The sequence below is a fragment of the Protopterus annectens genome, chromosome 11.part0, assembly GCF_019279795.1.
Source record: "Protopterus annectens isolate FY-2018-M chromosome 11.part0, PAN1.0, whole genome shotgun sequence".
NCBI classification, from domain to species: Eukaryota; Metazoa; Chordata; order Ceratodontiformes; family Protopteridae; genus Protopterus; species Protopterus annectens.
The window spans coordinates 515,013,354-515,035,853 of record NC_056745.1 but is presented as its reverse complement, the minus strand read 5'-3'; the positions used below and the strand labels follow the sequence as shown (position 1 = coordinate 515,035,853).

Here is a 22,500-nt window from a genome sequence, read left to right as displayed (position 1 = left end):
CATGATTAGGTGCCATTCTCCAGCAGACTTTTTAAGCTGTTTGACAAAGGAGTATGTACTCAGCCAAACCAGCATGCCCTCATGGTATAAAGAGAAAACAATAACACTGTTGGTAACAAGGCTAAAAACAAAAGCATTTAATGGAGTAAGCGCTTTCACGGATACACTGCTTCTTCAGACTAGCTTACTTAAAGGAACACTGTATAGCAACTCTTTCAATGCTTCAGTGGCTTTACTTTGTATATAACTATACACAATGGAGGACCTTTTACACATCCCAGTTTAGGTTTTAAGATTGACCCCAGTATCTATGCTGACTGTAGGACTTGTAATGTTTATTTTAGCTACTGTTTTAAATGTTTTTCTTTCTATGTAGGTAAAACGAATTGTTGCCTTAAGGATAGGATATTAGAACATTTTAGGGACATCAGGAATATGAAAGAAAACAGTACACTACCTATGCATAACATGAAGGAAGGCATGGGACTACACATTTAAGTTTTTAGTACTTCAGATTGTAGCTGCTAAGAAGAAAGGGGGGAGACTTTAAAAATGCTACTGAACTAGTTGAACAAGAATGGATTTTGCGATTCCATGCTGACAAGCCTCTGGGCTTGAACAGCATGGTTTCACTTAAACCCTTTCTCAAGGCAAAGCCACTGAAGCATTGATTTTATTGTTTTTAAGAGTTGCTATACAGTGTTCCTTTAAGTAAGCTAGGTTCTAATTGTATAATGTCATAATTAGTTTGATTGTTTTAGCATTTAAATGTGATGATGTTTTTTTGATTGTAGTCTGAAGAAGCGGTGTATCCGTGAAAGCACTTACGCCATTAAATGCTTTTGTTTTTAGCCTTGTTACAACCAGTGTTAATTGTTTTTTCTTAGTACATTTTGTTTTTTTCACTGGTTGTTTTATCGGTTTGGGAGTTTTATTTTATAATAAATACCCTCATGGTATAAGTCTGTCCATAAAGGGAGTGGTTGGTCTTTGTTATTCTTAATTATTTCTTTTTGATCTTTTAACATACTAAGAAGCTTGCAAGAGCAGTTTTATATTACTTTCTTCCTTAACTCCATTTCCAGTCATATGATTGGCAGTGTGTCAAACTTTATTCTGTAAGACAGAAAGATTGGTCATTTTATTACAGTATGTCAATTTTTTTTGTTCTAGCAGACAGAAAAATCACTCAGTAAGATAAGTAAGACCACCCACGAGGTGGCTTTGTAGTTTTATTGTGTTACCTGTTCCCCCTGTAGTAGTGATGGACTTGGCTCTCACTTATCGGGACTTCATTGGTGTCCATATAGTTGGTGAGGATAGAAGTACTCCTACTCTTGCCTCTTGTGTTTGACAATGTAGCCAGTTGTGGTCCCAAGTTATTATGGCTTCATTTACCTTCAGATCCCTAAGATTATGTCGAACTCCATCATGGGTACAATGTTGAATGCTTGCCTGCTATATAATTAAGCTATGTGGACAACTAAACGTTAAACCAAGGGCAGTAATCACACGGATGCAAAGTTTTATGAAGTGAAGAATGCAAAATCTATCTTTGACAGAACAGTACTCGTTTAGATTATGGTGAAACTGTAAGCTCCATGATGATCTTTCCATCATATTGCACAGTATACTTCTGAAGCTGATTGGCCTGCAATTCATGGGGTCTATAGATGGAATTCCTTTACTCCCTTGTGGCTTGGGACCACAGTAGCCTACTCCCCCATACTAGGGGCATAGCCCGTTTTTAAATCTGTTAAAAATTTATTTAAAGAGGTATACCTGGCTAGGTTTCATTGCCTATTACATAAGCGTTGTGTCAATCTTCATGTCTTGAAAGAAAGCAGCTTTAAATAAGCAACCATAATTCTTTGTTTAAAGGGGAAAGAATGGGGGGGGGGGGCAATATCCACAATGTAAACTGCTACAAGTACTCCTCAGATTTGGCTGCTTCTTGTGGGTGTCTGCAAGGTTAAAAGAAGATAAAAGGAACAGTTAAGATATACTTAAAATTGTTTTCTGATGTATGGCTTGATAAACTCATTTGTAGAACCTTCTGCTGTGGCATTGCAGACTGAAGCTTATCCAGTGTGTCATCTCTAGGTGAACATATCAGTCATTTTTATGATTTTATATTTTCATCAGTGACCTGTATTTCTCCCCTTTAGGATGCCCATGAATCTTTCAATGAGTGGTTTAAGCATATGAATTCCAAGCCACAAAAGCCTTCTTTACCTGCACAGGCTGGTTTCAAGGAGAAAGTAGCACATGAGCATAAGGAAAAGAAGTATGAGGTAACAAAACACATATTTAGCTAAAATTCATAGACTGTTATTACTTAAAAATACTTGAGCTTTTTCTTAATTCAAGTATAACAGAATGCTGTCTCGATCCCAAGTGTTACAATGCAAGCTGTAGAAAGCATATATTCATTGGGTAATCTGACTGAATATCTGGATAATTGAATTTAACTGACTACTTATTTCACTGTATTTATGTAACTTTTCATTTTGCTGTTTTGTGGTTGGTTTTGCATTTTTCTTGTGGTATGCCATTCCCAGCATATGTAGTTTTGTTTCTGGAGAATCGATGATGATTGTTCCAAATTTCATTTTCAGCATTATTTTGATGTACAGTTCAATCTTATTTCAGGCTTTCTTATAGATTTTGAACCTCCTCCCACCTAAGGTGTTTTATATATATATATATATATATATATATAATCTATATATGAGGGTTATTTTTACATTTAAAATGGTAACGCTTAGTTACAGGCGGGAAATTTTTCAGTCTGTTTGTTACTGGGTATTTTGACAAACATCCAAATTTTAGGCAGTGTCATAAATGAAGACACAAGTTTGTAGAAGTGGGCATTTTTAAGAGTTTCTGTAGTTAGATATGCAGAAGTATACTTGTGGTCTGAAAACTGTTCCATTAGCAGCTACCAAGATTTCTGTTCCTGTATGGAAGTTTAGTAGGAGACCGGAAGCTTCGAATCCAGAAATTCAATTTATTCCTCGCTGTGAGCTTAATAACCAAAAAAGGTACAGTGTTGTGTAAGTCGTGCGAGGCGGGTGGGAGGGGGGTTTGAAGGAGTTTAATGCTTTTACTTTCAAGCTGAGGAAAAACGAAAACACAGCGGCAATTAGAGGGAAATTAATGAATTATTGTCCAAAAATGACTTCTGTTTGTTCACCATTTTCTTTGCAAGGGCAAAGACCTTACAAGAGATAAGAATGATGGTTATTGCACTGAAGAATTAAGCCAAAGATTGTGAATGTTGGTTGGTCTCATACTTGATGAGAGAGAGAGAGAAGTGGACCTGACATTATCAGAAACTGGATAAATACAGAGTGATTTAATTTGCAAATACCTACTTAAAGGAGAGGAGAGAGAATGGAAATGTGTCGATAGTATAGAAGCTGTAGGGGGAAAAATTATTTTGCAGTGATGCATAACATAAATGTCTCCAAGATTGTGTGCTATTGAACAGAAACATGAAAATGAGCTATTTGTTGACATTGCAGTGAAAAATTATATTTATTTATTATTTATTTTATTTTACATTTGTTTACCGGAAAAGTCCTACTGGACGCAGGTCCTTTTTCAGCAGAGGCCCAGAGAGAAAAACTCCACATACAGAGTATAAATTTTACACAAGACAGTTGATATACATGTTGTCATACATAACATACATACTTTCTTACATCTATTAATTATACCATTGATAAACAGAGTTCAACTTTAGAGTAATTGGGTTATATATACATTTTAATATTAAAGGTAGGATGAAGTATGTGTTAATGAAGAAGTTTCTGAGGAAGTTTGCCTAGGAGGCAAACGAAAAGCGCTTCAATAAATCTTTTTAATTAAGCTGGAGCTTTCTTATCCTTGGCGTGGATTTATCGCTGACAGTGAATGTTTACTGATATCCAGTTTGTTTGGTACGCTCTAAGGTTGAGTTTCTGTGGAAGTTTGCCTAGGAGGCAAACGAAAAGCGCTTCAATAAATCTTTTTAATTAAGCTGGAGCTTTCTTATCCTTGGCGTGGATTTATCACTGACAATGACTGTTTACTGATATCCAGTTTGTTTGGTACGCTCTAAGTTTCACTTTTCTCACTTTAATGAAGAAGTGGATAGGGGCAGTTGTGAGTAAAGAGAAGGAAAAGGTATATTTAGGGAAAGTAATGAGTTGAGAGTGGATGACTTGGTAGAAAGCAGTAGGTGGTATAAGCTTAAAGACAAGGGTAATCAGGGAAAAATGTGCTAGCATGCAGAAGATGAAAATTAGGCTATGGGTGTAAAAAATTTTAGTATAGGAAGGTGGGATGTGTAGGAAGTCAGCTGGATTAAAGAAGGGAAGAGGACCCTTAGTGAGAGAAGCAGAGAGTTGTGAGAGAGGGAAGTGTTACTGGAGTGACAGGACAAAGAAGAGGTGCCTTAGTGGGGTAAGAAGAGTGAATAGGGAGAGAGAAGTATTACATTAAAAGTACTTATAAGAGATTAGTCAGGGATATCACAGTTACATGGTGACACCATGAAATGTAAGTGCAATAGAAGCTGATGAAGGCAGATAACTTTCTTGGCAAAACATGCTGAGAATTACTATGTGAGGTGTTGAATTTGAACTAAACACCGGTACAGAGTATAATACTTTTTTGAAGCACTGAGGCTAAAAGATCTAGAAACAGGCATGAATGACACTTCTGCAACATTTTGCAGTTTGTACATAATATAGCTGAAATTACTATCCTCCTGAGAAGGCTTTTAGAGCAAGATATAGCTTGAACAAAAAGAGATTATGTGCCCACAAAACTAGTTACAGAAGTACCAGCATTAAAATGCTGTTACGTGAATAAGAAGATTTTATTGTAAGTTGAAACCGGTCGGAATGAATAATGAGCTGTGATCATGCAAAAAAGAAGTTGAATTGCCTGTGGGTCAAGAGCATTTACAAAAGTACAAAAATATAATGGCCAGATAGAAAAATAATTTTGTAGTAGTATATTGATGCAAGAAGTTCTGTGAATATTTCTGTAGTAATGAAGTTCAAGTAGAAATGGACCATAAACCCTTGCAAAGTTTTTTTCAAAAGACTTTGTTCGAGGTTCCTCTTAGACTGTAGGGGGTGCATTGTAGGAAAGTGAAACACTGATCCATCAAGGAGCTACATATAACAGATATATATAGAACACAGCATAATTATAAATAACTTATTTCAAGTCCATGTTAATCACTGAGCTGATCTACATCAATTGTTGACTTCCATTTTTAGCATCTTTGTCATCAAAACAGTGTCAAACAGCAATGAAAAAAAGCTGATAAACGCACTGCTTTATTAAAAGACCTCAAGAAAACAGAATTGCAGCAGATAGTAAAGACAACCACAAGGCCTTCTATAGTTATGTAAAGAATCTCTACGGCAATACCCAGATTTGCTGAGAGCTACTGCACAATGGTACCTTCTTTACCGAGCCAACAGATATTGCCAATATACTGGCCGACAGATTCAGTGCTAACTTTGCCCCCCCCCCCCCCCCCAAAGGACCAATCACAATACCAGTAGATTGCAAGGCACCCAGTATTACTGCTGCACAGTTAAAACAGCACTGTCCAAGGCCAGGAATACAGCTTCTATGAGACCTGATAATATCCCTTTCTGTGTTCTGCATGAACTACAGAGTGAACTGGTACCTCCTGTGTGCCCTGTTCAGTCACAGCCTCACCTCAGGCTTGGTCCCTACCAAATGGTGCACTGCTACAGTCATCCCTCTCCACAAAGGAGGAGTGACTACAGACCCGGGGAATTATCGCCCAATTAGCCTGACAAGTCTGATATGCAAAGCTATGGAATGCATCATCATGGACCTAATAAACGAGGATATAGGGAATCCTCAAACTCTGGATCCTACACAGTTTGGTTTTGTGAAGAAGGGTTAGATCATGCCTGCTCAACTTTCTCAACTTCTTTGAGTCAGTCACCAGAGCTGTGGATGAAGGCAAGGTGGTTCATACAGCCTACCTTGATCTGGCCAAGGCCTTTGATACCATTCCCCACTCAGGAATCATAGAAAAACTCAATAAGCTAGGCATCGACCCCTATATCACTAGGTGGGTTGCAAACTGGCTCACAGAACCCACAGTGTGAAAGTAGCAGACTCCAAGTCAGACTGCCAACCAGTCACGAGTGAAGTCCCACAGGGTTCGGTCCTGGGTCCTCTTCTGTATGGTATCTACTTGTCTGAAGTCCACACCAACATGAAGGGACTCTGGTTGACAAAGTTCGCAAATGATTGCAAGTTGGGAGCTATTAACTCCCTAAGTGATGTTGACATCCTACAGAAAGGCCTCAATGACACCAACGACTGGTGTCAGAACCATGGCCTTAAGCTCAATGCCAAAAAATGTGTTGTCATCCCCCTTGTGAAAAACTCTGTTCCCTTGAATCACCACATTGATGGTAGTCCACTGAACACAGAAGAGGCGTTATAAGAGATCTGGGAACACAGGTTGACAGCAACCACTCTTTTGACCACCAAATTGCCACTGTGGTTAGAAAGTCCTTCTATGTGGCACATCTCATTACCAAGGGTTTTGCATCCAGGAAGAAAGAGGTCATTATCTCCCTCTACTCTTCTCTCATTAGGCAGTCATAGAGTACAATGCCCCATTTGGCATGTACCTCACTAGACACCTGCAACAACTGGAGAGGCCGCAAAAGTACCTCACAAAGAGGATCCTAGGTGTTAAACACTTGTCCTATATGGACAGATGCAAAAAACTCCAACTGTTCTCTGTCTCATATCGCTTACTTAGAGGCGATCTCTGCTTGACTTATAAAGCCATGTCTGACCCAGCTCTGTTAGAAATGCTACATCTAAAGAAATCCCAATCCCTCTGCACCACACGCTCCAGGGACCTCAACATCATTACCACAATCAACAGAACATGCTGGAGGGACAGGTACATAACCCAGAGACTGCCCATGCTATGGAATAGACTTTCCATGCCTGTCAAGCAGAGCACCCCACTGGCCCTCTTCAAGAGAAATCTTGATGAGTGGATGGGAAATAGAAAATTCCCCCCGGGGAATCACTCCAGTGGCTCTACTCGACAGAGGCACTAGGAACTAAGATTGAGTGGCATGATGCCAGGGTAATCCTATAGGCTAGGCTTGTAAAGGCTCCAGGGCCATTAGCCTAGTACACACCTATGAACTTAAGTAAGCGCTTTTGTGTCTCTGCAGTAAATCAGAGACTTCTTCAGACTGAGGTAACATTACAATGAGCACTTACTTGAGGTCTTTTAATAAAGCAGCGTGTTTCTTGTGGGCTTTTTTCATTGTTATTTTACTAGTTAAGTCTGTTAACTGTTTTTTGATATTAAAACAATGTCAGGCAAAGATTTGAAAAAATGTGCAGCACTCTGCTCCAGAGGAGCACAAAGGGTTGCTACAAGAATTTAGAGATTCTTCAGGTAATTCCACAGTTACCAGTATTTTGATCAGTGATGCAGTTGGCCTGACTACTGGGACTTCAGCTGTAGGGGGAGGCCTGAACATCTAGTCTTGATTTCCAGAGCTTTGAAGCCATGCCCTTTCTACTCTGATACATTAGGATTTTTCCAGCATAAGATAAGTAAAGATACACAGCTCTATTATGTCATATTTTTCAGCGAGTGCTTTACAGCATTGGTGCCTGTATTCTGGAGTGGTTTGCCCTTCTCCAGAGCTCAAGGCAGAATTAAATACCCCATGATAAATATTCAGCATCTCAAGACAGATATCAAAAGAAGCAATTGTATAAGCTTATATTGGTTCAATACATTTTTTATTCCATTCTTCTATGTGGTTTCTGAGCTTTCATTATTTGGTCAGATAATCACCCACTTGGGGAATATCCCTTTTTTCAACTTCCTTTAGTATAAATATTTCCTGGTTAAAACATCTTGTTTGCTGCCATTGGACATATCTTGTGACCTAAAAAACGGTGAATGCTTCTCTGATAGATAAATTTGTCACGAAGACCTTCATTACTGTTATGTATTTTGCCTAGGTCCAAAACACAACATCAAGGACTGTAGGGTCTGTCGGAGATTCACCGTAAACACACAGTAATAGGCAGTACTTCCTGCATCACTGCTTTGTCAGGAGAAGGCGGCGGCTCAGTGCCTTCACACTCTCCTTGATAGCATTCTCAACTTCATCTTTGTCCTCAGATGCTCCCCGAAAAAGAAACCTATCAAGAAAAGAAGGGAAGAAGGGATATGGTTGGTTCGGGTATCTAACATCCTGGATTGACTCAAGGATGTAGGCCCAGTGAAATGCATTCACAGACTCAGGACCGTAAAATCTGTTTTCCTGAGGCCTCTGATAAAGAAATTTTGGAAGCCAAGCCATGACAAGGGTTCAGTTTCCATGAGAGACGCATTCCCTGCCAGCCATTGCTGAAGCATATTTCTCATTTTCTGAAGGGGAGGAAAGGATATCCACTATAGTGAAGGGGGACATTATTGGCCATGTGGAAGAGGGCATTTCAGTCCAGGCTGTAAGACTTCCAAGGAAGTCATTCCTACTAAAAAGATCCAAAGGTAAGCCACAGATTACCAGGCCTAAACTCCCTGCAGACATCTTGGTCTTAGATGCAGGGTAAACAGTGGATCACCCTGGCTGCAGGTTTCTTACCAGCTCTGCAAAGCCAGTAGCCAAGTGTAGATCTGCCTATGCCTGCAATCACCTATGGAAGAAGAATGGGGGAACACACACCTGCACAGGAAGAATCAGACTTCTGGCATAGTAAGGGGGGAAACCTGAATTACTCTTCTGAGATGCCTTCCCCTTTAGCATATGATACTGACACAAAATACACTATTTCATTTGATTCTTCCACAAAGGAAGTCTCATTTGGAAAGATTATTGATAGAGTGAAAGAGTACTTTATGTGGGAAGAAAGGGAGGTATCATAGGCAAAGAAGCACTTTGAGTTATTGAGCTTGGATTCCCCCTATACCTTTGTGTATCCCTTCTGTTTTGGGAGCTCTTGAGGATGCTTGCAGCCTGTCTGCAAAGAAGCAGAGAGACAACCGTCTGCTTGAAAGAAATCAGATAGGTATTTAAAGGGTCCATGAGTTCCATAAATACCTTATAAGAACCCTTTGGCAGATCCAGCTGTTGTCTTTGTATCCAGAGAAGAGGTCCACACTGGTTCTTGCTCCCATTGCAATCCCAGATGCCAAGGAAATCTGCATGCTAGATAGATTTTATAAAGTTTATACTACTGCCATGTTGTACCCAAGGTTTAATGTTGAAAGCTGACAAAATACTACTACTAAATCAACTGAGATGATGTGCTTTTGATAAATGAGAATAGTAAACTGCATAGAAAGAGCCTCAGATTTATTATTCAGGATGTCACCATACAAGATAATAGTATTTGTGTTGTATTCATTTCAAGTCCAGATGAAGAGATGGTAGCAAGTTCAATAGCAGATCATCATTAAAATCAAGTAGGTACAAATATATTTCAGTTTAATGAAGCCATGTATCTTTTACTTGTTTCTGTAGAATATTATTCCAAGTGCCATGAAATAATAGCACTGACAGACGCAATTGCAGACATGCTTAATGTAATATTCTTGGGAGATGGAGCACCTGGTCATATTTCACTAGTGGTCCACGGTGTATTACTCAGAAATTCAGAAGGTATGTGGTAGTGGGAATTCAGACATAATGGACAAGTAGAGAGATGTCTCTCCAAACAGTGAAAAATCTGACAAGAAAACTAACAATAGCTGTAAAGGCTGTGATCTTACAGTTTTAGAATATAACAATGCTGCATTGCAGGGACTTAAAACCGCCCTCTCAGTTGTCAGTTGGCAGAACGGTGAAAAATAAATTACCTACTTCAGCTATGTTACTGAAGCCAGAGAATTTATTCAAGGTAAAGGCAATGCTGGATTTGAAACCAGATGGAACTGAAGTCTCCAACCTGTAGGGAAAAAAGGGAGGAAGCCAGAGGCCCAGGGTAAGAAACAAAAGCTATGGAAGATTTACCGGTCTGGTCTGAAACTAAAGTTGTGGTGTTTGTGAGGAAATTAGAAAACTGTGTTGCAGGAATTATGGCTTAGGCTGTAGGGGTCATCTGTTCCTCGGAGGACATAGTCTTCCAGATCTAAGACTGGCTGGCATCCCAGTTGTCATGGAGCAGCCTGACCATTTCTTTTAGGCCGTTTCAAAATTTTGAACAAGGAAAAATAGAGAGACTTTTGAAATCTCCTTAACTAACTAAGAAACTTAGTATTTACTCTGTACCAAAATAAGGAAACTACACTCCTTCGCTCCTCAAAAACATCCAGTAAAGTGACCGGTAACACTGAAATAACAGACTTTATTAATGAACTTAAGCTTCTTTGCGAGCTTTTCGTCAGTTTAAAATTCACCAACTTCCTCAGAAACACTGAAAGCATAAAAACTGAAACGTCACTTAAAACACCACTCGCACAAATACCCTTTCATAATGATTAAAGCAATAAAACAAGTTAACGACGTATAAAAACGCTAGAAATATTTAGAAAAAACATTAGAATACCATTGTATAAAAGTATGAAAAAAATTAAACATGATTCCCTCTTAGTAAACACAGTATATCTTACTTCTGTTTAAAATAAAAATATATAATTAAAAATCATTATAAAAATTGCAACACGTGAGTCCATAATATCCCACTAGTTAAATCTAATAGTATTCTATTGAACAATAAATATATAATCCCTAGTACTGATGAAATTGAAATAAAGTGAAAACAACAATAAAATGAAATAGAATAACTAATGCTACACCCTATCTCATGAGGCTCTTTAATCTCAATATGCAAGAAATAGACAACCTATCGTTGATACCCGGGTGGTGGCAGGCATCCAATCTTAGTTGCCATAGCAGCTTTCTTCCCTCTAAAATGAGAGAATCAACGGCACCCCTGCCATCCGATCTAACATGATCAATGATAGTAAATGAGAAAAGGTGGGAAGGATTTTCCTTTACGTGTTTTGCCAATGCATTTTCTACCTTACCTTTTCTAATTGCGTATGTATGTTCGTAGATACGCTCATTTAGTTTTCTATCGGTCTTGCCGATGTAGAAAACTGGGCAATGAGAAACATCGGGCTAAATAAACAATTCCTGAACTGGTACAGTTGAATCTACCTTGAATAGTATATCTAAATTCTCTGATGACAAAAGATGAGCCCACCATAATAAACTTACAATACCGGCACATGTTACATTTATACATGCCAGATCTGGCCAACATAGGCTCATACCGGGACTCCAAGATATTTTTTAGGTTTTTACCCCTCCTGAATGTTATTTTGGGGAATTCCCTTGCATTTGCTGTACACAGCCCATCTTGCATGAGATAACTCCAATTCTTATAAATAATAGAAATAATATCCTTTACATCCACATTATATGTGAGAATAAGACTAAAGGGGTGGATTATCTTGATAGCTTTAACTGCTGGACTTGTATTCTCACTGGTATTGGAAGAATTTAATATGGGAACATAAAAACCTGACACCCGCTTATTATGGACTTCACAAACCAAGTCCAAAATTATATCAGCCGGGTACCCTCTCCTTAAGAAAAGACTCTCCATAAATTTACATTCATTAACAAAATCACTATCTCGGGTCACCATTCTCGCAGCCCTCACCAGTTGCCCCCTAATGATTGATTCCTTTTGAGAAAATGGGTGACAACTGCTAAATTGGAGGTAGCTGTTAGAGAATGTTTCTTTGCGGTGTATTCTAGCTATGTAACTATTAATTTCCTTCTCTTTAGAAAGATCAACATCCAAATAAGAAATTCTGTCACTTTCCACATTGAAAGTGAATTTTAAGAAATCAGTAGAAGAGTTGAAGTGATTTAAAAGTAGATCCACTGTAGTTATTTCTCCTTTTAGGATGATAAAAATATCATCCAAAAAGCGTGTATATAACAATACATTTTCCTGAAACAGAGGATATGTAAATACATATTCCTTCTCCTAAAATGTCATCACCAAGTTCGCTACACTAGCACCGCATGGAGAACCCATAGGTACCCCGATTTTCTGTAAATAGTATTTGTTGTTAAAGGATACGTAATTGTTGGATAAAATTATATCCAGCAATTCGCTGACCAATTGTATTTCCTCCTTGGGTGCTCCGTTGACATTCATCAAAATCGGAATCCAATCCCGTGCCACTGTATGAGGGATAGAAGAATATAAATCCCTCACATCTGTAGTTAAAAAAATAACTATCAGCTCTATAAGGGGTTTGATTTACTCTTGACAAAAATGACCAAGAGTTATTTGAAATCTGAACTTCACTCGCTACATATTTCTTCAAAATAGAATCAACCACCTTAGCCCCTGCATAGGTTATGCTCCCTCTAGCACTGACCAACGGGCGCATAGGGGGGTCGTCAAGCTTTTTGTGAATTTTGGGAGAACCGAAAATTATAGGAATTTTAGGTGCTGGTATAGATATGCAATTAAATAAATGTAGTTCTATTGTATTATTAATAAACATATCGTTATAATAACCTACAATTCTAGCAATGCCTATATTTAACTCGTTCTTAGATATTTCCTTGTAAGTATCAGTAGACAAAATATCCTCCATTCTCCTGATATAATCACATTGGTTCATCACTACCAAGCCTCCCCCCTTATCAGGTGCCATGACTCTAACTGGTGCTTTACAAAGAAGATCCAAAAGATCTCTTTCTATCTGTCTTACTAATGTTAAACGTTACATCATGGGATAAAGAGGGTGTGCATAATAGATGACGGATGTCCAGTTCACAAATCTGTTCGAACACTTCAAGTGATGGACAGAAAGGAGGATTATAGGTACTAGGGATGTTAAAAACACCCAAATCTCTAGAACCCTGGCCCAACAAGAAGAGCAAATTTAACTTTCTGACAAATAACTTCAATTCCAGTAAAGGTTTAGCCAGATCCGCCCTTTTGGTAGGGACGAAATTGAGGCACTTGGCTAATAATTCCACCAGTTCACTGGAAAAGTGAAATTCAGAAACGTTATAGATGTTGAAGTCCAAATCAGTATTGGTAGTAATAACAAATGTCTTTCTAGAAAGCTGGACTTTTACATCCTGGGACTCATCTAATTCCTCCTGTTCCTGGATTTGTTCCTGGTCTTCCGGCCCTGGTAGGAGAGATGATGAGAGGCTGAATTCTGAAAATTTGACTGGTCTGTCTCCTGGACAGTAAAGGAAGCTCGCTGTTGTTGAGCCAAACAATCACTCCGTCAAATTTCCTCTCCAGGTGATGAATTATTGGACTCCCCTTGGATGGTAACACTGGAATTTGCCCTCTCTTCCATGATGGAGTTCCTAGTTCTTCCCAAATTACACACAATGGAAACCAAATAATTACCTTGTGAAGGGGGCGGTTTAGGATATGCCCATACCCTCCCCATAGGCTTTAATGTCCCTTTTGTATTTACTTAGTATTTACCGTCCACCTTTGAAGTAGAGTCTGATTCCACTGGCTGGTGCAGGTAACGACTATATAGAAATAGAACTGATAGGTTAGCCCCCTCTGAGTCTTTCACATTTCCCTTTCACCATTACTTGTCCATTTTACCCCTTCAGACTGTGGCCTCTGCAGCTGGGAGAGAGACAAGTAGACCAGGGTGAAAGAGATAAGTGTCTTAGTGTGGTATCATCCTGACAGCTGCCAAGTGGATTCTTAATAAGTGAAGGGGAAAGGGACTGTAACTGGCAGAGTTTACTGATATGTTCATCACAGCATCAGCTGGCTGCCACTTGTCCCATGACAGACTAACCGTGATCTGTCAGGTTATTGCAGCACAATCCTCTGTTCAATGGGAAGTACCTCTAATCATCAGTAGAACCTCCGAACCCACCTTACTAGAATAGGCAAGCAGACAGCTGCCATCTCTTTCCCTCCTCTCAGCACCTGAACCAGTAATCAGAGTCTTGATGCCTAGGTCACTGTCAGCAGAAGATATATACCTTGTGCGGTAGGAATGACTTCCTCCTCTAATGTCATTGAATCTGCCATCTTGAGACTTGAGGAAAAAGAACATAATTTGCAGTTGCAGAATAAATGCTTAGGTCATAGAAAAATGGTACGCATTTAAGATGTAGGGGCATTGTCAGACAATTTAAATTTTGATTTTTACTATTTTGTAGCATGTGTAATTTTAAAAAGTGTCTGATTACTGCAGGAAGTTCATTGTACATCACTTTGTAGATCTGATCCATTATTGAATATAGCATCATGTTCTTTGGCCTTTTAAACCAGCTATCTGAAAGATAGAATGATTCCTTACAATTAAAAGTTGTAGGATTTGAAAAAGGTTTTTGAAAGATATCAGTAATCTCATTATAGTCTCTTAACAGTATTACTTAAATTTGACCTCTTTATCTCTGTAGGACAGCTTTTAATCCATTTCTTTTAGAAGCTGTTTGCCTTGCAATACTACTATAGGAACTAACATCGAACCTTTGAATCTGCTTGTTGCTGACCTGCCTGTCAGTCATAAACGGGTAAAACGTGCTCTCATCCCGATGGCCTTTAATGGACCCATAGGTCTCTGACTTTTCTGTCCTTAGATGGTCTGTTTTAGGCTAGCATTCGTCCTGTACTGGTTCTTGTACAGAATATCTCCTTGAGACTGAGGGTGCAGCTCATTTAGAAGAGCTCTTTCCTTCCCATCTGATCTTTCAGAGAGAGTTACTGCATTTTTTTTGTTGATTTTGAAGCTAAGATTTCTACATGTACTAGACTTACTGCATCATTTGAATAATTAAAAAAGGGGTATTCAATCATATTCATACCATGGCTGTTCAGAATTACTTGGACTACCAGAAATACTACTTTGACTTAAGTTTGAGAATTTAAATAGTCTGAGGACACGCACTGTTTTTTTCAGCTTCCCATAATGTATTAAAAGTTGAGCTAAGGTGCAAAACAGCACTTCTTTCACGGAACTCCTCTTCAGTTCACCATTTGTAACCTAGCCCTGTGCTTGGACAGAGAGTCTGATACACCCAGTCTTCAAGCCAGCTTCTTTGGAAGCTTTATCTTCTGGACTGTTTTTCCTCTGGTAAGATTTATTCCAGATGGAATCTTGAATATCCAGCTATTTTGCAAATGTCCTCCTTTATCCTCCCATAAGGATTATGTTTCCCTGCAAACAAGGTCTGTTTCCTCACAAAAATATTATCAGAGCACACACTTAATTGGTCAGTCCAGTCTTCGGTATTTTTCTCAAACTCCAAATAGAGAGAAGAGGCCTTTCTTGCATACATCTTTGTTTCTTCCTTGAGTAGCACCTGCATGCAAGACATTCCAACTGTTCATTTATTTTGCTTAAGCCAAGAAAAAAGATAAACACCGTCTGAGTGGTTGCCCATTTGCATTTTCTGCCACCAAGATGACCATAAACATTTTTGACAACTTAGGGTAGTTGTAGCCTTAATTGCCTATTTCAGGAATATGATCACAGTAGACATTTGGACTGTGTATATTCAGTTTACAGGCATGCACTTAACTTTATGGTATGGATGCAATCTCAAGGCAAAAATCTCTTTTAGAATACTGGTTCTTCAGTGTTTTCTGTTCATTTTCTCTGATCCCCTATGTATCCTTCTGAGTGTCCTTTGCACTGCTTGGGAATTTTCCTGTTGAGTCAATTCAGTCCAGAATTCCGTACAAAGATTTTTCTGATGAGTGTACTCAACTTTTGTGAGAGGATCATCACATGGGACTTCTGGAGTTAGGTCCTTTATTTGCCTGTCATTTACTCATGCACAGCACCATTCTTGGGTTTTTTTCTGTGTAGCCATAAGCCTCCCTGTCTGTTTCACTTTAAGGAGGGCATGCAGTTTGAATGAAAGTCAGAAATATGTGCATTGACAATGAACATTTCCCATTTTTTGGGTGCATGGGTGTGGGCTTCAGTAAACATGACGTCTTTTAAATAATGATACTACTACTTTTTAGGAACCAGGCAAAATGAATGGTTGCAAAATGACCTCTGTCACTTGACAACACTGGACTTCACTCTCAAGTTGCACACTTGGCATCTGAACAGCATTGTGTTCTGCTATGTCCATTTGGCAGTGGAAAGAGGATTGCTAGGGTTTTGCATTCCTGAAAATAGAAACTGCTAGCATTACATAGACGGCCTGTAAAGACGTTGATTTCTTTCACTGTAAGCAGGCTTCATTTTGAATTACCTGATTCCCCAACAGACATTTGCAGTTGCCATCACTTACAAGACTGATTTTTCAGTCAGCTGAATCAAGAAAATAAAAATGTGGCTGTTGTAGATATTCTCAGTGCTTCCTTATGGGATCTTGTATCAGAAAACATCCATTAGAAATTAATTTCCCAGTTGAGAATTGTTTCATTCTGGAGATTCAGATTGTGCCTCTTTTTGAATATTTAGATCTGATTTTGAAAGTCTTTGGTAGTGAATAGCAACTCATATATTTTTTGCTGGTTACCACAGTTCTACGCATTGGGCAGCCACGGTGGTGCAGCGGTTAGTGTTGCCACCTCACAGCAAGAGGTTCTCCGGTTCGATTCTCGGCTGGGGTGCCTTCTGTGCGGAGTCTGCATGTCCTCCCTGTGGTCACGTGGGTTTCCTCTGGGTGCTCCGGTTTCCTCCCACATCCCAAAGACATGCTGTAGGTGGATTGGACACTCTAAATTGGCCCTAGGTGTGTGTGTGTGTGTGTGTGTGTGTGTGTATGTGTGTGTGCCTTCTGTGGAAGTTTGGGTGCCAGGCTGGCAACTCAACACTGTACAACTCCACTGCCAATCATGAGTGGACACGTGATCCGCTGTGGTGACCCCTAACCGGGAAAAGCCGAAAGAAGAAGACTACAGTTCTACGCATTCCTGAATTCTGTTAAATCTGCTGCACTCTTTTTGATTTGCATGCCTCTGTCCAGTGTACATTCTGACTCCATGTACCAGCCTAAATCTTTGTGCTCCCAATTTTTCCATTTTATTATTCCCCTGATTTTCGTGCTGACCATCTAGACCTACCCTTCTGGCCACTGTACAGACGTATTCATTCCAGGCTGCAAGAGTCAAGCTAGCTGGAAGTGGAAGCCATGATCAAACCAGAGATCAAGATTTTTGCACTTAAGCCCTAACCTCCCATATGCACCTTGGTCATACCCTTCACCATCTACTACTTCTCCTTTTGTATGATGTAATTAACTGGCCCTGCCCGCCTTTAAGGCTGTACCCTCCCTGTGAACACCGGCCTCCTATGTGACTTCAGCCACAGAGAATACACAGGCATGTTCCACCCCTGTGTATATCAAAAATGTCTCCATTTCAAACATTTGCATCTCAGCCACTTGGTTCGTACTGTGTACTTTCACCAAGTGTTACTATCTTGACCATGACTCTTGGTCGTGTCTTCCTTTGGTACATCTGACTTTACAACTCAGGCTTTTGGGCTGTATTCCTGCTCCTTCCTTATTTATCAGTTGAGATTCACCCCACTGACAAAACCCATCAAGCAGGGTCCCCTGTATTACATATAACAATCACATTTCCTATTGTCAACAATTGACCTGTGAAAGTAGGCTTTAACTGACAAGTACTCTTCCATCACTTCCCTGAGTGTGACAGTGTCTCTTTCCAGCCTTGGCTGCTGGGCTTCCTGTAAGTGGGCAATTTCATACTAGTATATTAGCTAGCAGCACAGGTGTCAAACTGCAGTGCTGGGTCTTGATTTGATGCAAGGCCGCTAACTGGTAATTGGGTGTGAAGTGATTGGTTCAGGGGCTAGGCACACTTATGTAGTCAGCACATATCATCACAATTTGTGCCTGACCCTAAGCATGGAATCTTACAAGAAAAAATTACATTGTGATAAGTAGAGCAGATGAACCTATTTATTCGGACTCATCAAGAATGGTCCTCACAGAGCAGTTGCTGCAAAAAATGTCTTATTTTTATGCCCTTATTTGATCTGTAATCTTTCATAAGGATTAGAGGTCTGTTAAGACTAGCCCACATTCCTTATGGAAGTGGTGTCAGAATTATCCTTTCATTCTTTATTTCCCTGTTATCTTTGGGGGGGGGGGGGCAAAATCCAGGAGATATGCAGCATCAATCTGGATTTTATCTGAAGCTACTGCATTTGTTTTTGAAGACTGAATAGCTCTTCATCTCTCTTCCTTCAGGCAAGGAGTGTCAGTCATTTGCTAAGTAAATTCTTTCTAAGTGGATTCCTGTCTACATTGTATTTTACCTAAAGATGAATGTATAGCACCTGTTTTAAAGGTGGTGATTTTAAAGGCCGCTCTACCAGGAATATGACTGTTGACCAGTACTTGCATCACAAGTGTTTCCATTGTGGGCATGTCCATAGTCATTGTGTACCTTTAGTTTAAACCTGCATCGAGGACTATTGCTTAGACCATGACTACAAAGTCGTTGCCTTTGGCACCTTCATGTTACAGGATTTAGCCTCTTGAGCTGTCACCTTTTCTGGCATTTCTCCAACTTCACTTCCTAAGAGGTTTAATTATATTACTTAAGATTTCTCTCCCTGCTCTACACCAACCCAGGGGCTCCTGATATCAGTGGTAATAGATATTTACTCGCCATATGAGTTGATCTGAGGGGAGTCCTCCTCACTGTCCTTACCTGTGTCTGAACAGCCTCACCATGCAGCAGCTGCTGCTGGAATTCATTGCATGTCAGACTGAATATATCCTTATCCACTCTTTTACTTATTTCCTGTTTTACTATTTTTTATTTATTTATTTATTTATTTATTTAAGTGTTTGCTTAGGAGGGCACAGTGTGTCTAGATACTGTCTCCTATTCTGGGACCTTATAGCTTGTGCCAGAAGAAGGTGCAGGTGCCCCCAAGTATGAGAGCTGAAGGGAAAAATAATAGAACTTGGTACTGCAGGAGAAGAAAGTCAGCTGAGCACCTTTTGTGGATGTTACACTTAGATTAGGTGATATGGTAAGCACATATTTTTTTTTTGTATAAATCCAAAGCACAACAGTACAATACACCAGATGAATAGCTTGCTCCACAGGACAACCAACAGGAAAAGCATAAAATGGAGCAGAATAAAATGATGGCCAGCAGTTGTAAAAGTAAAACGTCTTTAATAGAATCCAAATGTAAGCACTTTCACAGTTACAAAGACTGCTTCTTCAAACGATACTATTAGTCAAACACCTTCATCCATTAAATACGATGCTTAGCATTCAAATGCACTACCTTCCTGATTGCTTGTTGCACATTTAAAGGAACACAGTCATTGCTACTGCAAAAACAGCTAGTACTAAATGCATTTACTCAAACTAATTACACTCAAAGCTGTGTAATAAAATATGTAGCTATAGCCACATTACCTATTTAGTATATGTATATCTATACAAAATACAAATTGTATATAAAACACCTGTAAAATAAAAAATATTTTTTTTGTAAAAGAAACATGTTACCCTGCTACCCCACCAGTATACACACATTGTTTAACATCCTATTAAAACTGTGTTATCTACGCAGAGGTCTGGGTTTCAGTATGGGGTTGATGGAGACTTTGTCATTCAAAACACTGCCACTATGCCACTATCAGCTCTTAATTTAATAATCCAGCGGGTTTCATTTTTGTGTCTTGTTTTTAACATCTCCACGTCTCCCATCCAGTCTAGTTTTTTCTATGACTAGGAAATGCAATTTGTGCGTGTCCCCTTTGTGAATGACATGTTTAGCTAAGGCATTAGTGGTGGTTCTGGCATTTCATGGCATCAAAATAAAGACTTTATTTTGGACTCGTTTTATAATGAATGTAATGTTAAAGTTGAACCTTGCAAGTATTAAATCTGATGTAATGCCATTTCAATTTAACAAACCTAGTACTTACATTCCAGCAAGTCATCCAGTGCTGGAAGTTTTTGAAAAACTGTGTATGGAAGAGTTGTATAAAAATTGTAATGCAAGGAATGTACATATGACATATAATCTGACCAAGTCTGTGTGTAAGGCATTTCATTAAAGTTGCTTTACTTTTATAACTGCTGGCCATCATTTTATTCTGCTCCATTTTATGCTTTACAGATTTTTTTTATGTTGTTGTTGATGATGAGCATTCTATGGCTCCACTTAATCATTGTTAGTGCTTTGGTAGCACTTCTTCATATCCTGGGTGTGGTATACTGGTGAACATTAAGTTTATGTAGTATGTATTTCCCCCAGCTAATAGTGAGTTATTGTATCACTGACGATGGAGTTAGTTTGCTGTTTTTAGGTTTTATCATGGTTATGGTGGGTGTGGCAAAGCCATGCTGAAGTAAGCCTTGAATGCTTCTTGTAGATCAGATTGCAAGTGAAGTGTGATGTAGCTTTAAGGAGCATGTCAAGGCTGTATAAGTGCACTCCCTAGTGCCATTTTGTAAGAGCAGCCACAGTGAGAACATGCATGATTGCAGTTGCTAGTTTGTATATAAGTTACTTAACGTTAGTCAGTAAACCTTTATAATGTGTTTCTATAGAATAAAGCTGCTTGAACAGAAACCCACAAAGAGTCTTCTATTGTGTCCAAAGTAGGAGAGCATCATGGTGTCAGAACCGGGATAGAAGAGAATAAAATCCAGAGCCTTGAGGTGCAGCGATGACAGTGAAGATAAAACCAAGAGAAACAAGTACAATAAGAGCCAGAAAAGAATTAAAGGCAATGAGAAGTACCATAAACTGTTTATTTGATAAAAAGATGAAACAGGGCATTACAAGGGCATAGACTGCATTATTGAGCAAGCGGAAGGCACAAAAGTTTGTTGGCTAAAAGAATGTGTAAAATAAAGGTATTTGAAATGATTAACAGTAAAGCAAAATGAGTTTAAAGATAAAAATGAGCATGTTTAAAGTAAGGTGAGTGTGTTCAAAGCAAAACTGGGCATGTTTAGCATAAAACAAGCACAAGAAAAGTATATTGGGCATCAAAAGGGCTTAAACAAGCCACAACAAATGTAATAAGGCAAAACGGGGGGGGGGGCACTTTAAGCAAAAATAAAGCAAAGCGACTGCATGCATTTTGGCAAAGTACTATGTTTTGGCATAACTACGAATTTGTATTGTATCAAGGGCATAACTAAAGTTATTCAAAGTATTTCAAAGTGTGTAAATAAGTGCTTAGAGTGTGTGCATGTGTTTCAAAAAGTTTATTGTGTGCAAAGTGCAATTCGTGAAATGCTGTTTCATGCAATACAGTCAAAGTATACCCAGTTCGAAAAGTTTCTTGTGCTGGGTGTGTCTATTCGCAAAGTACCGCCATTACAGAGCATTTCTTTCACTGTAAAGAATATGTATTGACCCAGGAGATCTGAACCAACCATTAAAGAGACCGGATCATCCAATGCACAGTCGAAGAGGTCGCAGCCTTAATACCGAATGCCACTGTTTTCTCCGTCTTGGATGAGAGAATTAATTTTGGCAAGTGATGCTTGATCGTGCGTCTCAATTTCTAACTACTTTTGGTACTCTGTTTGGCAGATACAGATTCCTAAGGATGCCATTTGGAATAAATTCTGTAAGTGAAGTCTTTCAGCATGCAATGGAGCAAATTTGTTCAGGTTATCCTTGTGCCATAATAGTAGACTATCTATTAGTGGGAGGCAGTGGTGAAGCAGAGTATAACAGAAACCTCAAGAAAGTTCTAGATAGAGCACATGAAGTAAACTTGAAGCTCAATCTTCTGAAGTGCAAATTCAGACTTCCAGAAGTTACATACGTAGGACACTTGTTTATGTGTACAGACTTGAGACCAGACCCAACCAAGCAAACAGCTATTCTTGAGATGTCAGCACCCAGATAAATGTACAAGATCTACAACATTTTCTAGGCATGGTCAACTCTTTAGGCAAGTTTATACCAGATTTCAGTGAGTTTGACAGTACCTTTAAGAGCGCTAACATGAACAGCACCAGAAAGCATTTGAACACCTTAAGAAAATTACCACCCTACCTACCTTAAGATACTATGATATAAACAAATCAGTTACTCTTTCCTGTGATGCTCCAAAATTTGGTCTTGGTGCAATTATACTTCAAGAGGGCAGACCAGTAGCCTATGCATCTAGAACACTAACCCAAACTGAGATATGCAGTATGCTCAGATTGAGAAGGAGCTTTTGGCAATAGTATTTGCATGTTCTAAGTTTCATAATTATATTCACAGTGAGACTGACCAACCTCTAGTTACTATTCTAAAGAAACCTATGTATTCTTCTCCAGTGAGATTGCAAAGATTGATGCTTAAATTGCAAAAGTACAGTTTTAAAATAGTCTACATGAAAGGCAAATTACTTTATTTGGCAGATACCTTATCCAGATACCCCAGAAATGACAGAACAGCGTGATGCAGAGAATTTTGACTTGTGATGGCAGTGCGTAATTTTTCTACCACTAGACTTGATG

The 22,500-nt window shown here is 39.0% G+C and overlaps 1 protein-coding gene across 1 annotated transcript in view; it reads left to right on the top strand.

Annotated features, from left to right (window-relative positions):
- The window catches only part of NUP107 (nucleoporin 107), a gene marked incomplete in the record, with an annotated part of 1,716,438 nt that overhangs the window by 1,512,628 nt on the left and 181,310 nt on the right, over nucleotides 1-22,500 (top strand). Inside the window, 1 exon segment of the mRNA XM_044088020.1 lies at nucleotides 2,169-2,294. Within this exon segment, the coding sequence (XP_043943955.1) occupies nucleotides 2,169-2,294 (126 nt within the window).